A 19,285-nucleotide genomic window follows, 5' to 3' on the forward strand; every position below is an offset into this window, starting at 1 on the left:
TAAAAACACACACAACAACAACTAGTAATTAGTGAGAACCCCCTTTAAAAATTATAGTGTAGGAGAAACAAGAATCCAGGGGCTATATCAAGGGTTTCATGCTGGCTGCAGGGGAACCTTTCTCTCTCCCATCTAATATCCTTTTGCACCAGCCTAAAACTGACTACAGAGGGCATTCCATCCCTCTGTATTTAGTTGTGGGTTGCGGCAGGGTGTATGTATGTGGATTGCTACATCTTACTCCCACTATTCTGCTAGTAGAACCCTTCTATTGGAAACTACCCCCACTCTGTATGTTTGCAAATTGCTCAGCAAATGTAAATGAAGCTAAGCTTGCCTCTTTTATTGGCAGGGGAAGGTACAGGATATGTCTTTGAAATGCAAAGGTATTGCTGAGTTTTGCTGAAAAGCATAATGTGTTTTTTATTTTGCTGAGTGAGCAGTTTAAGAAAATATTACTGCTTGCAACTTATGTAATACTTTTTAAAAAATCAAGTAGCTGTGTATCTAAAAACATTTCCCCTTAATTTTTGAAATGAAGATATTCTGATTAAAGGTGTCATGATTCTAACGATCAGCTTCTTTGTGAGCATTTAAAGCTATGGGCAACTTAACAATCACATATAGTTCCATTGTTTAGATATGTCAGTGCACATACACTTGTGTCTTGGTGAATTTAAAATGACACTTGATTTCCATATAAGTAATCAAAGATTGTCCTTATTTGCAGTGGCCTGTCCTCCAGGCACCTCCTTCCAGAATGAGAGCTGCATTCCCTGTCCTTCTGGATTCTATCAAGACCAAATGGGAAGCTCCTTCTGCATCAAATGTCCTCTTGGGAAATCAACTGTCTCTAATGGAGCTTTCAGATCTGAGCACTGTAAGCACCCTGAAACATTATATACTGCCTCTTCCTGGCTGCCAGTCAGCTTGGCTATATATTGCCTCTGGTATCAAAGGTAATATGCCTCTGCATATCAGTTTCTGATAATTTGAAATGAAGAGCACAGTGATACCCATGACCAGGTTTTCCATAGGGAACTGATTATGGACTAGAAAGTGGAAGTAGGTAGATATTTGGTCTAATATGGCAAGGAAGTCCTTATGTTTGTTAGGGATTGAATAAAGTTTGCTTTCTATACCAGTGGTTCTTAACCTCTTCTTTACCATGGATCACATTTAAGTGACCCCACAGATCCCAACCCAAGACTTAAGATTTAAAGCCACCACCACCACCACAACAATAGCTGAACACCGAACCATTAAGAGATGCACTATCCATCAAACATTCCCTCAGAGGTAGCAGATGAGGAAGGAAGACTTTTCTTCTGCTTCTTCCTGCCAGTTTGTAGTTCACAAGAACTCTAGCAATGCATTCTACCAGCTCATTCTCACTAATCTGGATCCTGCCTATACATTTTGTACAATGAAGAGGCATCAAACTATTCCTCATGATATTTTGCTGCCAGAGGCAAAGAATAAGATGGCTTCCCTCCCATTCAAAATACAAGAGCCACCACTTCCCAGTTGGTGAGTTCAAATTTAACACTGGAGGTGGGATAGCACCCTCCCCCTCTGGAAGGCAGAGCTTGGAAATGGTAATAAGCATTACAACATGTTGATACTTTTTATTACAAAGCAGAGTAGAGAGAATGCAGTGGGATCCAGACCATCATTCTGTCATTGCTTGGTAATCGATGGCTTCAGCTTGTCTATATATTGTCCGTCTTGAAAGTAACTTTCAAGTCCTGTTAGTTTAAGATATGCTGGAAATGTTTACTACTTGGGAACTGAGAACAAACAGACAGACAAAAATCTACCCAAAGACTTTCTCTTTTTCTACAATAGGTATTACTGATTGTCAGATGGCTGAAAGAGATATGCAGTGTGATGAAAATGGCCAGTATCAACCTTCTTATGCAGACCCAACAACCAAAAAATCATTTTGTGTTGATGGCTTTGGAGCAATACTAGAGTGGACAGAAACGAGTGGCTCACTTATAGACTCCCAGTGTTTAGGTGAGTGGAGTAGACAAGATTTTCTTCTAAAGAAGTGCAATGTCAATTCAAGGTGTGCCTGTGAATGTGCTTCAACTGACAATTCTGGAAGTCGCTAGCTCATCTGTAGCAGTTCAATATCAGATCTTACAATTAAGAAACAGACTTATTTTTTGCTTCCAGCCAATGTTGTCCATGGTTGCTTGGCCTTTCATTTTCCTTTTGCTGTGGAAGCCTGGTGGATAGGTTACTTTTTCAGGGGGGAAGAGGCTGCTGATAGACTACTTGAAGAGATCATCTATCTAGACCAGAGGTTCTGAGACATTGGTCTTCTAGGTGATTTGGACTTCAACTCCCAGATGTTCTAGCCATTATGGTCAATGAAGTTCCAAACATCTGGAGGAATGAAGGTTGAGAAACATTGGTCTGGGTAGATAGAGAAGACTAACCTGACATGTCTCTGCTTGTACATCTGCTCAAAAGCCTGTTCAGTGGTAGCTGGCAGCTTCTCCCTCATGGGAGTGATGAATCCACTCTTGACTTTCCTCTAAACTTTGAAGGGGCTAGCCAAGTGTTGAATGATTTGGGGCTGAGGTTCAGCACCGTGGACAGCTCTTTCAAGTTTGGATTAAGATTAGTTGCTGATCGCTATGGCCACAGACACAGGTGACACAGCCCCTACCCTGGTTTTGTTTTGTTTTTATATAGATAGATTGGAGAGATTAGATAGGTAGATTTTTAAATGTGAAAGACCAGGGAAAAAAATTGGAATAAACTCATTTTTCTCCAGATTTTAAGCAATTATTTTTCTAGGCTTTGTCACCTCTGTCTGATCCCTACTTTTATGCCCTGTTTTTTCCAGACTTGAACCTTTCTTAAATGTACATTTGCAACCTTTATGCAGCTGAAGGTCTTTTCTGATGTAACATGCAATGAAATATTCTGAAGTATTTTGGAAATATAATTTTCTACACAAAAGTAATTACCAGAGGTTATTTGCCTAAGTTTAAAGTAGATGATGAAGACATTCAAATAGTTCAACAACTTCCATACCTTGGCTCAGTAAATAATAATAATAATAATAATAATTATAATTATAATTATAAAAATAGTTTTTAGTTATATCCTGCCTTTTCATAAAGATCAAAGTGGGTTACATTGAAATACATAAATAAAATATATAGCACAAACACAACTAAAAGTACATATCCCCTTATCCCTTACCTTAAAACTAAAATAATAACACTAAAAATAACAACACTAATCAGAATCAAGACTGCAGTCAAGATCTCAGAAGACCAGGACTTGAAAGACAGCTATGAAGGAACAAGAAAAGATCCTGAAGTATAGATATATAATTGAATACTAAAGTTAGGATTGTCCATGCCATCATATTTCCCATTTCTGTGTATGGTTGTGAAAGCTGGACAGTGAAGAAAGGAGGTAGGAAAAAATGACCTAACTTGAAAAAAAAAATGTTTACAGATACCATGGACTGCCAAAAACAAATAAATGGGTCCTAGAGCAAATCAAACCTCAGCTCTCCCTAGAAGCCAGGATGACTAAACTGAGACTGTTATACTTTGGACATACCATGAGAAGACATGGCTCACTCAAAAAGCGAATAATGCTTAGTAAGGGACAAGGAAGTAGGAAAAGAGGAGCACCACATTCCAGATGGATAGACTCAGTCTAGGGACCCTCAGCCCTGGTTTGCAAGACCTGAGCAGGGCTGTTGATGATCGGATGACTTGGAGATCTTCATGGAGTCACCATAAGTTGAAGTTGACTTGATGGCAGTTAAGTAGGAAAAGAGGAGCACCACAACCATAAGTTGAAGTTGACTTTATGGCAGTTAACAACAACAAATATATAAGCCATGATAATGTTGAATTGCAATCATAATTCTTCTTCACCACTGCAGCCCCATTTCTGGCTGAACTGAGACATGGTGCTCCTGGCTCAATCCTGTGGTTCTTTTTCCAAGCAGAAAATGACACTTTGATCAAAAGCGTCTGTGGTGCTGAAAAACAGCCACCATTTGTTTCTGATTAGTTTATGCAGGTTTGGCTTTCAGAGGACAAACAGTGGTTCGAAAGGTTGATCTCTGGTTTTCATTTTGTGGTCTTGGACTGAGCATTTTAAAGCAAACATTACTTTCATGTCCTCCTAGTGGGTACTTTATCATGCCACTCTGACATGGGATACCCACAGAAATTGTTGAATATTTTCGGTCAGTTATTTAACATTGGGTCTTGTGCTTAAAAGCATAATCCTAACTGTTCAAGATGACCAAAGTCCACCTGACCTCACCCTAAGCCAGGTGAAACTATGCCAAATCCAAACATGTCATAGCCTAGGGATGTTGCAAATTATGTAGGGCAATGTTCACCTTGGCACAGGTTTGTACTAACATTTTGGCTGTTTTTCTGGATGAGTTTTGATGTAGCCTAATTTGGATTTTGAAGGTTGGTTTAAAGCCTCAGTTAAAGCAAATTTGGAGAACACCAGCCTAAAGTCACCAGAGTCCATCTAATCTTGGAAGCTAAGCAGAGTCAGCCCTACTTAGTACTTAGATGAGAGACCACCAACAAATACCAGGTGCTTTAGGGTATATTTCAGAGGAAGGAACTGGCAAAACCGCTTCTGAGTATTCCTTGTCTAAGAAAATTTTATGAAATTCATTGTGTCTCTGTAAATCAACAGGAGACTTTAAGGCACAAACACACAATTTGGCTCTTACTTCATCCCACACCTTTTGCATACCCATACCTTTTTGGTCTCTTCTGCAGATAGATTTTAATTAGCAAAGCATTTCTGATGATGCACAGCTCTGTTGCCAGATTTGAACTTGGTAGAAGAAGATTCTGCTGGTAGAAGGGAATTTCTGCTTAATCCTGTCTGTTAACTCTCTCTTTGTGTTAGGCTTGCACTAATCTGGAACAAATGTCAACCATAGAAGAGGATAGCGAAAGAGGGGTCAAGTAATGGAGTATCTATTCTTTCATCAAAATTCTGAAGGATATAAAATTACATTTGGTTAAAAAGCCAGCATAAATTGGTGTTAAGCAGATCTATGAACAAAAGGACACTGTGTGTTTCATTCTCCTTGTTTACTCAGAACTTTATTCTACTCCCTCTGGATTCTGGTGCACCAGAATGTTTATTTTGGAACTGGAGCATTTCTGGTTTACTGTAGCTGTCATGTGCCTCTAATATTTTAAAACCTTCAATAATAATAATAATAATAATAATAATAATAATAATAATAATAATAATAATAATTTATATACCACCTTTTGAAAGGATCAAGGCGGTTTACAAAATTACCTCCAATATAACTCCAATGCACATGGGTATAAAATGCAGCAAGCAGGCTGATGATATCAAAGCATGGATCAAGATTCTTTTTGTGGGGGGATTTTATGCTGATGTGCTCCTGATCCTCCAAGCAGAATGTAGCATGTTGTTGTGTCCTGGAGTATGATTGAAACCATCCTTCATCCCCCCTTCACTTTTTTGGAATGGTTCTGAATTTGGAATTTAATTTATATCAGAAAACTTTGGCTCACCAGTCGTTTCAGCTAGGCAGCACAGCAACTGCTGGACAATTCCTGGGGGTAGAGCTTTCACCCTGACTCAAATAGCCACTGATGGGTGCAGGGCTATGCCTGCTTCCACGTGGTTGTCAAGAATTAATTCCCTTTCTCAATATCCAGAATTCTCTGTTATTACACTGGTAGAACTTTATGTTCCTCCAAGCTTCAGATAGGATCTTTGCCTTACCTGCAAACAAGATGGTGCTAAAGTTTCCCCAATCCTCCTGTATCAAAATACATTGATTAATATACTCTACCACCCTGCTCTTTACACAGCTGCAAGGTAAAGCTGTTAGAAAAACCTGTATCTTACCAGTCAGATGCATGGCAGGAAATTGGATTAGATGGCCCTTGCAGTCTATTCCAAGACTGCAATTCTGTGATGCTGTTAAATGCTCACTGTCCCAATTTCACAGGGACAGTCCCAATTAATTTTCTCTCACTCTTCCAGCTGCTTCAATACGTATCCTAGTTTCCCTCTCCTCCTCCCACTTTGTCCTCTGCTTAGCTCAGTTTCTGTAAACTGAGTTTGAAGTGCAAAAGTAGTTTGCACCCAGTGAACTTGGTGGTGAGGAGGAAAGAAAGGAGAGAGTTGAATCTTGCCATTCTCAGTAGGCCAAGCAAAAGCAAACTGTTGCAGCCTCTCTTGGCTTTTCTGTTCCTTCTTATTAATAACATTGGCCATCTGGACCACACTTTGATATTGCTTGGCCACATGCATTCCAGTTTTTATCTGTGAAATGTTGGAAGGTATGGAAATGTGGCCCACCAGCCAGTGGCGGCCTATGTAGTCTGAGCCTCATTCTGCAATGTGTGTGGTGAAACAAACCCTTCCCCAGCTTGGACCACCCATGTATTGTAGTCCCCCAGGTTCTGGAGAAACCTTCAATTGAGAACCAGGTGGGACAGATTTGGCCATAGACTGCATTTGGCATGGAGTGTATGTCTGAAGTGTGTAGTGTGCAGGCTTACAGAACACTAGTTTAGGTTACATTTGCATTGCTGAATTCCAGTCTTACGTTACCCTGTTGCTATTTATTGAAGATGTCTTTAAATTCTAATTCCAAGACATGTCCTTTTCAACAACATTTTTTCTAGATTTTTCTTCTCATTTTTAAATGAGAAGATTGGGGAAATTTGAACCAGGGAGCAGTCCTGAAGCCTAAGATGTGATAGACCTAAATCACATTAATGAGAGTTAATTTGGTTTTGTATCTCCTGTCCTTTGAGACTGAGCTGGCAACCCCAGGTCTCTTTAAATTTCTGTCTCAACACGTTCTTAATGGAACATTTGGCATTAATTTAGGAGAGGCTGTAAAAAGAGACAAGTTCCAGATGAATAACTGTGCTAGTCTGCAGTAGCAAAAAACAGCGAATCCTGAGGTGTCTTGAAGGCTAGCCTGTTTATTGAGGGATGAAGTTTCATGGGCAAAAGCCTGCTTTGTTGAAAGTAATAACAATAATCTCTAGCATTTGCTGGAGGTGTGGTACTATGGGATGTTAAACCCTTTATTTCTATTGCCATTTCCTGACCTCCAGCTGCTATTAATTTTGTGTGTGTGTGTGTGTGTGTGTGTGAGAGAGAGAGAGAAAGAATATATATATATATATATATATATATATATATATATATATATATATATGGCATGCTCTTCATGATAGCCTAGGATTCATACTCACCAACACTTCATGGATGAAAACGAGATGACTAGAGTGCATCTGTACTGTAGAAATAATGTTGCTTATACCACTTTAAGTGCTGTAGCTCCATCCTATGAAATCCTGGGACTTGTAGTTTTACAAGGTCTTTAGCCTTCTCTGTCAAAGAATGTTAGTGTCTCAGAAAATAACAAATCTACCAATTTTGCAGGATGGAGCTACAACACTTATGGATGGAGCCCTGGCAGTTAAAATGGTGTCAAACTACTATTTTTTTCAGTGTAGATGCACCCTTGGTCTGCTAAGCAAAATCGGTGTGCTCAAAATGGCAAACATTACTAATGAGGAAGAACAAATAAGGTAGGAAAGGCTGCAGCAGTTTGCTTTTGCCTGAGCCTAGATGGAAGACAAGTTTCTGATCCTGCTCCGGTCTCCTGCTGAGTTGAGTGCAATCCACTTTTGCACTCTGAATTCAGTTTGCAGCAATTGAAGTAAACCCAGGACAAAGTAGAAAAGTTGGAGGAGAGAAACCTAAAACATTTTTTAAAACAGAGGAAAAAGTGAAACGACAGAAGATTAACTGGGACTGTCCCAGCCAAATCAGGACAGTTGGATCTACAGTTTTAATCTTTAAGAAATTTTTGGCCATATCTTGAGAAGAAAGGGCTTACTAGAAAAGATGATAATGCTTGGTAAAGTTGATGGCAATAGGAAAAGAGAAAGACTGCCTACCAGATGGATAGATTCAACTAGAGAAGCCACAGCCCTGATTCTGCAGGAGCTGGGCAGGGTTGGTTGAGGACAACATGACTTAGAAGTCTCTCATTCATGGGGTCACTTTGGGTCGAAGTCTACTTGAAGGCAGTAAACAACAACAAAGAAATTTTGCAACAGGATGAGTTACTTGTTCCCCTTCATTTTCCAAACTGTAACTTTCAGCCACAGCTATCCTCTCCTAACACAGTGATTGTCTTGAGATGGCAAGTGTTTCACTAACAGAGGTTTAGAATACCTGTCCTGCTCCAAGAACTAGCTATTGTGTGTTAGTGGATGAGGCATGCTGGGAGTTGCATTCTAATAACATCTGGAGATCTCCATGATGGTGGAGTCTCCTTCTTTTGAGGTCTTTAAACAGAGGCTGGATGGCCATCTGTCGGGGATGCTTTGATTGTGATTTCCTGCATGGCAGGGGGTTCAACTGGATGGCCCTTGTGGCTCTTTCAACTCTATGGTTCTATGTCCATCTGTGCTTTAAAGCTACCTTACCTCCCCCCCTCCCAAAAAAAGCCCCAAACTTTCTTTTCCTTCAGTGCCACTCCCTCTAAATTTGTCTCACTACTTGGAGTTCTCTGAGATTTTAACCAGCACTATGAGCCTTGGCAAGTGTGTGTGATCATGTATACATATGCACAGCATAACACTGGGTGGCTACTACTAGCCATGCAGGATGAGGCTTTTCAGAGTTTCAGCCCAACAAGATCTAGGAAAGCAAGTTTGGCGATCATCAACAGTGTAATGCTAAATTCCACCCCGAACTGATTCTTCCCTTTCCTCTGACAGAGATCTTGTGGCCCTATTAAGTAGTGTCACAGTGTATTTAAATGGCTGCAGAAAAAGTACAGGATCTTCTCACACAGAGATTTCTGTCTTAAGCACAAACTGAGATTATTTCTTGGATATACTGATGGCCTATTTTCTTGGTCCAACCATACTCTTTGGATTCTTTTAGAGAGGCATGATTTCTTGGAATTTCCACATGTTGTGTAAATAATATAATTGTCTTCCTTTTTCTTCCTTCTTTTAGAAGAGAACAAGCCTAATAAGGGGGGCTTGGATGTCTACAGTCATGCTCTGTTGAGCTATTTCATCATTTTCCAGTTACCCAAGGTTCACGCTGGCTTTTATGCGTGAAAAAACCAAAACAAAACAGAATCACAAGATTATATATTATTTGAAAACAGAGGCAGAAATATATTTGTTTTTGTTAAAATAGCATTTGAGAATCTCTCTTGTAGGCTTGTCTTAGCAAAGATACAAAAATATTAGGGTATAATGATAATAAGTGCTCTGTGGTGGCACATGGCATGAAATCTGAATTGTTGGAGTACATAGGCTGAAGCTATCTGTTTCTCACTGAGCTGGGAAACAAATGGCCTTTCAGATGCTGTTGGACTCCAACATCCATGTACTTCAGCCACCATGGCTCATGGTCAAAGTTGATGGGATCTGGAGTCCAGCCATATCTGAACAGCCATCAGGTCACTACACCAAACTCTACCTTAACTTGTTAAATGCTTTCGAGTTGACTTTGACTCAGGGCAACCTTATGGATGAGACATCTCCAAAAACCTCTATCCTCTATTTCCGCCCATGTCCTGTAGACTCAGGCCCACAGTCTCCCCAGCTGAGTCTATCCATCTCGCATGTGGTCTTCCTCCCTTTTTACTGCTCTCCATCTTTGCCAGCATCATTGTCTTTTCTAATGATTCATTTTCCTCATCTGTACATGGTGATGGAGAATACAGTGGCTGGGACAGTTCTTTCTTCTCAGCAGGAGAAAGTGTAATGTCGGACTGGACTTGAGAGAGCCAGTCTCAGTTTCCCCACACAACCATGAAATTCACTGGGTGACCTTAGGTTAGTCAGTTTTACTTGGCCTGACTTTTGCCATGCCCTACTTTGCAGGGTTGTTGTGAGGATAAAGTGGAAAGTGGGGGCATTGTGTATACAATTAGATTGTAAGCCTGAGGGCAGGGAAATGTCTAATTGATAATTTGTAAGCCACTCTGATAGCCTTTTGGCTGAAGAGCGGGGTATAAATAAGTTATCATCATCATTATTATTATTGTCTTCAGCTCACTGGTGGAAAAATGAGATGATGTGGGAATTATGAAGAAGGATCTCTTCTACTACATGTACCTTCCCAGGTGCTGAAAAAAAATCTTTTGATGCCATTCTGCAGGTGTTCCTGCCAAATGATGTAGGATCTCCAGCAGTAGAGACAGCACCTGTTCATAGTGGCACCACAGTTATGGCATCTTTCCCTCTCCTTGGTTTTTCCTAACCCCTTTATTATACTTTTTTCAGTGTCAGGATAGTTGTGTTTCATCAGACTTCTTACTACTGAACACTTCTCAACACCCTGACTTCCCACTTTTGGTGATGCTGTATATTTTTTATTTTTATTTTATTTATATGCCGCCTTTCTCCCTGAAGGGACCCAAGGCAGCTCACAGATTTAAAAAAACATTACAATAAAATTTAAAACAGTTAAAATCACCTAAAAACAATATAAAATTACATTAAAAATATAACGAAAGTTAAAAGGCAATACCTGATCCTTGCTGCTTCTGACATTGTTATTCTACTTATTTTTTTATCAATGGCCATAGTATTCTAGACTGTCCAAAGAACGTTGTTACTGAATGGCACATAACTACAGTACATAATGAAATGGAATGAAAAGGCCTTTACACCGTGTAGAAGAACTGCTCAGATTTATAAAGAGTAATCTAATTTTGACTGTTCTTGGGGGTCTTTTTAATTTCAGTCCTCAGACAATTTGAGAGGGTTCCTGCTTCCAAGATTTCCTTCACTGCAGAAACAGTCGAGATAGTTGGATCTATAACCATCCCAGGAGAACTTGAGGCTGCACTCCAACCATGCACTGCGGGTAATGAAACTGATTTCCATTTCCTCTTTGCCATAGAGGGTAGTCTGGGATTAGATTGTTTATATATTTTCTTTGTTCATAATGCCTAAAATACTAAGACGATCATTTATAGACTTGATTTGTTTACTCATGTCACTTCCTTTACTCAGAAGGACATGTGTACAGTCTGGAAGTGCCCAAGTGGCCTCAGTGGTGAAGAGCACATGCCACATGTTCTTTCTAGTGGGACAACTGCAACCATTACTGGCCAGAGATAATCTGACCACAGTGACCCATGCTTAGATAATCTCAAGCATATACTATTTGAATGCATTTTATGAGGGATTGACTCATGGGCTTCATCCAGAAGTTGCTGCTAACTGCTTACTTGTGCTTTGTATTGTGCCTTGTTTGGTAATTAGATACATTGTTTGGTAATTAGATACCAAGTAATGGTGAAGATGTTATCTTATGTTTGGAAGGTGCTCTACAGTATCAGGAAATGACACGACTCATTGGAAAAAAACCAGTAATGTTTAGTAAAGTGCAAGGCTCATAGAATCATAGAGTTGGAAGAGATCTCAAGAACCATCAAATCCAACTCACTGCCATGCAGGAATACACTATCAAAGACCTCCCAACAGATGGGCATCCAGACTCTTTTTAAAAACCTCCAATGAAGGAGACTCCACAGCACTCCATGGCCCTGAGTTTGCAAGATTTCAACAGGGCAGTTGATGACCTGTTGGTCTCTTGTTCATAGGGTCACTTCAACATAAGTTGAACTCAGTTCGAAAACAAATAACAATAACAAATAGAGTTCAGGAACAGATTGTGTGACAGACCACCTTTTCTTGTATACACTGCCCTAGTTTACCTCTTTATGTACACTAATATGTACACTAGGGTATATGTAGAAGGTGTACACAAAACATAGAATCATAGAATCATAAAGTTGGAAGAGACCACTAGGGCCATCCAGTCCAACCCCCTGCCATGCAGGAAATCCAAATCAAAGCATCCCTGACAGATGGCCATCCAGCCTCTGTTTAAAGACCTCCAAGGAAGGAGACTCTATCACCCTCCGAGGGAGTGCATTCCATTGTCGAACAGCCCTAACTGTCAGGAAGTTCCTCCTAATGTTCAGGTGGAATCTCTTTTCCTGCAGCTTGCATCCATTGTTCCGGGTCCTGTTCTCTGGAGCAGCAGAAAACAAGCTTGCTCCCTCTTCAATATGACATCCCTTCAAATATTTAAACAGGGCGATCATATCACCTCTTAACCTTCTTTTCTCCAGGCTAAACATCCCCAGCTCCCTAAGTCGTTCCTCATAGGGCATGGTTTCCAGACCCTTCACCATTTTTGTCGCCCTCCTTTGGACACGCTCCAGTTTCTCAATGTCCTTTCTGAATTGTGGCGCCCAGAACTGGACACAATATTCTAGGTGGGGCCTGACCAGAGCAGAATACAGTGGCACTATTACTTCTCTTGATCTAGACACTATACTTCTATTGATGCAGCCTAAAATAGCATTGGCCTTTTTAGCTGCTGCATCACACTGTTCACTCATGTTCAACTTGTGGTCTACTTGGACTCCTAGATCCCTTTCACATGTAGTTTCATTCAGCCAGGTGTCACCCATCCTATATCTGTGCATTTTATTTTTCCGCCCTAAGTGCAATACCTTACATTTCTCTGTGTTGAATTTCATTTTGTTAGCTTTGGCCCAGCTTTCTAGTCTATTCAAGTCATTTTGAATCTTGATCCTGTCCTCTGGGGTATTAGCTATTCCCCCTAATTTGGTATCATCTGCAAATTTGATAAGTATGCTTCCAATTCTGTCATCCAGGTCATTGATAAAGATGTTGAATAGCACTGGGCCCAGGACAGAGCCCTGTGGGACCCCACTGGTCACTTTTCTCCAGGATGAAAAGGAGCCATTGTTGAGCACTCTTTGGGTTCGGCCGGTCAACCAATTACAGATCCATTTAACAGTTCCTTTGTCTAGCCCACATTTTACAAGCTTGTTTGCAAGAATGTCATGGGGAACTTTGTCAAAGGCCTTACTGAAATCAAGATATACTATATCCACAGCATTCCCTTCATCTACCAAGCTGGTAATTTTATCAAAGAAAGAGATCAGGTTTGTCTGGCATGACTTGTTTCTCTGAAACCCATGTTGACTTTTTGTGATTATGGCATTGCCTTCTAGATGTTCACAGACTCTCTGTTTAATGATCTGCTCCAGAATCTTTCCTAGTACTGATGTCAGACTAACTGGACGATAATTGTTGGGATCCTCTTTTTTCCCCTTTTTGAAGATGGGGACAACGTTTGCCCTCCGCCAGTCTGCTGGGATCTCTCCTGTTTTCCAGGAGTTTTCAAAGATTATTGCCAATGGCTCCGATATTACATTTGCCAGTTCTTTTAATACCCTTGGATGGAGTTCATCTGGTCCCAGAGACTTAAATTCATTTAGATTAATAAGGTGTTCCTCTACTATCTCTTTACTTATTCTGTACTGAAATGCCCCTATCCTGTCCTCTGCTCCATTATCCTCAGGTTGAGCACCCTTTGCCTTTTCTGAGAAGACTGAGGCAAAGAAGGTGTTGAGTAATTCTGCCTTTTCTCTGTCTTCTGTTAGCATTTTGCCATCTTCTCCACACAGTGGCCCTACCGTTTCCTCCTTCTTCCTTTTGCTGCGGACATATCCAAAAAAGCCCTTTTTATTGTTCTTAACCTCTCTAGCAAGCCTGAGTTCATTCTGCACTTTAGCTTTTCTGACTTTACCCCTACACATGCCTGCTATTTCTTTGAATTCCTTTTTTGTGATTTCCCCCTTTTTCCATTTCTTATACATCTTCCGTTTCAAACTTAGCTCGGTTGAAAGTTCCTTAGTCATCCATCCTGGTTTCTTGAGACACCTCCCGTTTTTCTTTCTCACTGGAACTGTTTGAAATTGTGCCTTCAGTATCTCCCTTTTGAGAAAGTCCCATCCGTCCTGAACTCCTTTATCTTTTAGTATTTCTGACCATGGAATTGCCCTCAATACTTCTCTAAGTTTACTGAAATCCGCTCTCCTAAAGTCTAGGATGCGTGTCTGACTATGCCTGGCTTCTCCTTTCCACTGTATTACAAACTCCAGGAGAACATGGTCACTTCCACCTAATGATCCCACCACTTGCACCCCATTAACCAAGTCATCCTTGTTGGTTAGGATCAGATCTAAAATAGCTGACCCCCTTGTTGCCTCTTCCACCTTTTGGACCATGAAATTGTCTTCCAGGCAAGTGAGGAATTTGCTAGGCCTTGAGGATTTTGCTGAGTTTGACTTCCAACAAATATCAGGATAGTTGAAGTCGCCCATCACTACTACATCTCTCTTTTCTGACTGTGTGGTCATCTGTTCTAGAAAGATATCATCCAATTTCTCAGTCTGACTTGGGGGTCTGTAGTAGACTCCCACCGTAACATCCTTGTTGTTTCCCTCCCCTTTAATTTTTACCCAGATGCTCTCCACCTGGCTTCCAGGATTGATGTCCTGGATCTCTTCACAGGTGTAAATATCTCTGACATATAGTGCTATTCCTCCTCCTTTCTTGTTTGACCTATTTTTCTTAAAAAGCTTATACCCCTCTATTTCCACATTCCAATCATGAGACTCATCCCACCAGGTTTCAGTGATGCCTATTATATCATATTTGCTTTGTTGTACTAGGAGTTCGAGTTCATCTTGCTTATTTCCCATGCTCTGTGCATTAGTGTAGAGACATCGCAGGCCATAGTTTCCTTTTACTTGCTGCCTGTGCAAGTTTTTTTGCCTCCCACTGTTGGGTCCTTGCACTTTTTTTCTTGTTTCCTCTATGTCAGTTTGACTATTTTCGCCATCCCTTTCGCCTTCCTTAATATTGTCTCCCTTCCCCTCGGAACTCAGTTTAAAGCCCTCCTGATCAAGTTCTTGAGACTGTTGGCAAAAACATTTCTTCCAACTGCCGTGAGATGCAACCCGTCTGTTGCAAGAAGTCCCTCCTCGTGGAACCGCAGCCCATGATCGAAGAATCCAAATCCTTCTCGGCGGCACCATCTGCGAAGCCAGTTGTTCACATCCGCTATTTTCCTCTCCCTTCCTGGACCATGCCCTTCAACTGGCAGAAGAGACGAGATGACAACCTGTACATCCATTCCTTTCAGCTTCCTACCAAGCGCCTCATAATCCCTTTTGATGTTCTGAAGGCTGTGTCTTGCAGTATCATTAGTTCCCACGTGGACCAAAAGGAAGGGGTATTTGTCAGTAGGCTTGACCAGTCTTGTCAGCCTCTCTGTCACATCACGGATCTTTGCACCTGGAAGACAACACACCTCTCGAGACATCTTGTCAGGCCTACATATCACTGCTTCTGTACCCCTCAGCAAGGAGTCCCCCACTACGACCACACGCCTCCTCGGACTCCTCCAAGTCATGTTTAGACTTGGGTCCCATCTCCAAGACATCTTATTATGTATATGCAAATATTCCAAAATCTAAAAAACGCTGAAATCCAAAACTTCTGGTCCCAGGTATTTTGGATAAGGGAGACCCAACCTTTAATAGCCAAAGTTTATTCACACTTCGATAAATAAAAGAAAGAGTTTTAAAATTTCAAAAGCCAGAAGAAGCAAAACTTTCCAACCCATCAAAGGTAGTGGTGATACTAGGCTATTGTGTGTCCTTGGTTAGCACCAATTTCATTTGCTCTGTTTGACTGATGGAACAGTGTTAGCAGAACCTGGTGTTAAAATCAGGACTTATACCATCCATCCTTTTATGCTTTCAGAATGTATGAAGGACGAAGCATGTGGATTTCTCACATTGTCTACTGCAAGGACAGAAGTTCTGTGTGAGCTGTACAGTGCTCAAGAGAGCAATTACAATTGTTCTGCTTCTGGATTGGTAAGAGAATGCAGCTGTTTTATGATGAATCTGGTATGATAATCAGCCAAGAGAAATTACGTTCAGAGGGATACTTACCACATTTGACTTTTCTAGAAACAGTGTCAGTTTTACTGCATCCTGAGGTGCAGCTACACTGCAGAATTAACGCAATTTGACACTACTTTAACTGCAATGGAAAATTCTGGGATATGTAGGTTGTTTTAGACAGTCAGCCTGATCTGTCAGACAACTCTGGTGCTACAAATTTCCAGAATTTCATAGGATGGACCCATGACAGTTAAAGCAGTATCAAACTGCATTAATTCTGCAGAAGGGCAGCAGCTTTAACCAAGGTTTTCACGTTTACATGTGAATAATTTCCTATCTTTGTTGCTGTTGTTAACCACCCTTGAGTCAATCTTGACTCATGGTGACCCTGCAGATGAGACATCTCCAAGAGTCCCTATCCTTCACTATTCTTCTAAGCTCTTCCACTTTCATACTTGTGACCTCCTTAACTGAGTCCATCCATCTAGCATATGTTCTTCCTTTCTTTCTACTTCCCTCCACCTTTCCTAACATTATTGTTTTTTCTAATGAATCATGCTTTCTCATGTGGCCTGAGTATGACAGCCTCAGTTGAGTCATCTTTGCCTCCAGGGAAAATTCAGGCTTGATCTGTTCTAGGACCCATTCATTTGTTCTTTTTGCTATCTTTTTTAAAAAGTTAATTCTATCTTTTTCTTTCTTTCCCCCCATATCTATGCACTCTTTTTGTAGCTGCTATAGTGCTTCTCTGTAGCTGCTACGATGCAAATAACACTGTTGTGACATCCCAGGAAAGGAGTGACAACTGCTCTGGTCCTCCTCCCATTGTAGCATTAGTAGGGCCAACCACATCTCCGTCAGCTTCACTGTAGTGGCAGAGGCCTCCTCTTGAGGAAGCCTCCACTGCGTTGGTAGAGAAGACCAAACTCACCTTTTTGTATAACTCTGATTTAAATTGCTATTCAAGGGCCCATTACAAACGGACAGCCTAGTATGCGACACTTCTTGACACCCCTAACCCTAGTACGGACCTAGTCCGTAAAAAATGGCGGCATCCTATACAGATGGGCGCCACCATGACTATGTCACCACCGCACCACCTCCAAATGAGGCAGCGCAGATGTGACGTTGTTGTGCCATGCGAGGGCGCCTAGAGCGCCCTTTCCGCAGTACGAGAAGGAGCTCCGAAACGGAGCTCCTTCTGCGGTTTGCGTTGCTGGTGCAGCCTTTAGATGGCTGCGCCAGGGATGCAAGGGAGAAAGGGGCCAAGCGGCCCCTTTCTCCTCCTCCTAGCTGCCATCAGGTGTCCTTGGGGCATGAAGCCCCAAGGACACCCGTTTCCAGGCTGTGGGGAAGCGGCCTTTTGCCGCTTCCCCGCGGCCTGGAAAGCGGCGGATCGGGGCCTCAGAGGCTGCCGTTGTGACAGCTGAGGCCCCAATACAGCGGGGAAAGGGCCGGTTACAGGCCACCCCAAAGGGGCGGTCTGTAACACGCCTAGGAATAATAAATTGAAACCTAGGCTGGGTTAAAGAAAACCTAGGACTTGGGATTCCCTAGGCACAATTCACCTGGTGTGTCTGGATGTGGTCTTCACTTGCAGGAGATACTTAACTTCTTCCTTGCTAGAGTCTTGACTTAGGCTGCATCTGTACTGCAGAAATAATGCAGTTTGGCACCACTTTAACTGCCATAGTTCAATGTCATTGAATCCTAGGATTTGCAGTTTGTTGTGGTACCAGAGCTCTGTTTACACAGAAGGCTAAATGTATCACAAAACTACACAATCTAGAATTCCATAGCATTGAGCCATGGCTATTAAAGCAATATGAAACTGCTTTATTTCTGCAGTGCAGATGCAGCGCTAGATGCTAACTGAAAATTTAATTTGGAATTTGATTAGATCATTGAACTTACGATGTTTAGAGATCCATACATCTTGTAGGCACATTATCTTCTGAGGGAAAGCTGTAAGTGGCTTCTTCCATCTGGGTATGGCTTTCTCTCTCACTCAAGCTGTTGCTTTGTTCCAGTTTTCTTCCCTGGTCTCAGCTAGAGGAATTAACCCCACGATCTCCTGACATCCAAGTAGCTGTGTGACCACAAAAGTACACATTTCATTTGGGATGTTCTCTGTAACCTCTGGGATGGGCCTCTGTTTGTGTGCTCTATAATGATAAAGCTGTTAACTGCTGTGCATTTATGACCTGATTATATAGGTCCTGACCATGCCTGAAGTGGTGACGTTGCATGGGGAACAGGGGCATAAAGGATACTCACAAATTTTCTCCTCTTTGACAAGAAATCATGACGCGTCAAAACACACTGAAAATGCTCAACCTCCATAAAATTTTCAGCATTTGGGACAGTTTTTGTGAAAAATTAATTTCTGCAAAAGACTTGGGAAGGCTGAAAAAACCTGTCCTCCCTCCAACATAAATGCTTTAATTGGGTGTAGAAAAATCATTCATAAATGGTCTTTTGACCAAACCAAGTCTTTTGTGCAAACATGCCTTGCAAAACAACAAGAAGCAAACATAAACAGCCTAATGTGAAAAATTATTTTTAAAAACGAACAACAAACACACATGTGAAAATTTTAAAAAGTGTGCAAATACTTTTGTGATACCATCCAGCAAGCAGTTATTCATTCTTGCATGTAAATGAAAATCAGAGAATATTAACATCACTAGTGATGAAATGCATTTCTAGCCCTTACAGTTCTATCTGGAAAAGTAACTTCTACCAAAACGCACACTGGCCACCCCTTCCACCAGTGTGGCAGGTGCTCATGCTGCTTGTTTAAACATCATCTATGAATATTTTATGTAGATGGGCCTAATTCTCCTAATAATAGTAATAATAATAATAATAAGTTGGAGATTGAAAACTGTATAGGCTATGTTCCATAACATATATAGTGGGCATGTGGTATCCACTGGGGTTTGATTTCAGAACCCCCCTTGGATACCAAAATCTGTGGATGCTCAAGCCCCATTAAATATAGTGGTCTAGTAAAATAGTGTCCTTTATATAAAATGGCAAAATCAAGGTTTGCTTTTTGTAATACACACACACACACACACATTTTATAGATATATATATATAAAATATTTTCAAGCTATGGAGAATTGAATCCAAGCATAAAGAATACATGGTTATGGAGGGCCAACTAACACCTTATTAACACCCTATACATGCACCTTCCTCTGTCTCAGGTTCAGGGTACTTGGGATAATGCTGCCACTGCAAGTATTGATCGTCTCAGCTGCATGCTTCGAGTGAGAAGCCAAGATCAGAATGCTGTGAGAGTGTACTTGAAAAAAGGTAAGAACTAAAGAAAACAAACAGACAAAAAGAAACAAAACAAACGAAACAAAAGAAAACATTCTCTCTCTCTCTCTCTCTCTCTCTTTTTTT

General features: G+C 41.1%; 1 protein-coding gene across 1 annotated transcript in view; it reads left to right on the plus strand.

The window, feature by feature from the left end:
* The window catches only part of TG (thyroglobulin), a 186,122-nt gene that overhangs the window by 54,146 nt on the left and 112,691 nt on the right, over positions 1–19,285 (plus strand). Inside the window, exons 21-25 of the mRNA XM_042464471.1 lie at positions 731–880; positions 1,849–2,019; positions 10,807–10,929; positions 15,723–15,838; positions 19,084–19,192. Of these exons, the coding sequence (XP_042320405.1) occupies positions 731–880; positions 1,849–2,019; positions 10,807–10,929; positions 15,723–15,838; positions 19,084–19,192 (669 nt within the window). The remainder of the gene's footprint in view (positions 1–730; positions 881–1,848; positions 2,020–10,806; positions 10,930–15,722; positions 15,839–19,083; positions 19,193–19,285) is intronic.

The sequence above is a fragment of the Sceloporus undulatus genome, chromosome 4, assembly GCF_019175285.1.
Source record: "Sceloporus undulatus isolate JIND9_A2432 ecotype Alabama chromosome 4, SceUnd_v1.1, whole genome shotgun sequence".
Taxonomy (NCBI): domain Eukaryota; kingdom Metazoa; phylum Chordata; class Lepidosauria; order Squamata; family Phrynosomatidae; genus Sceloporus; species Sceloporus undulatus.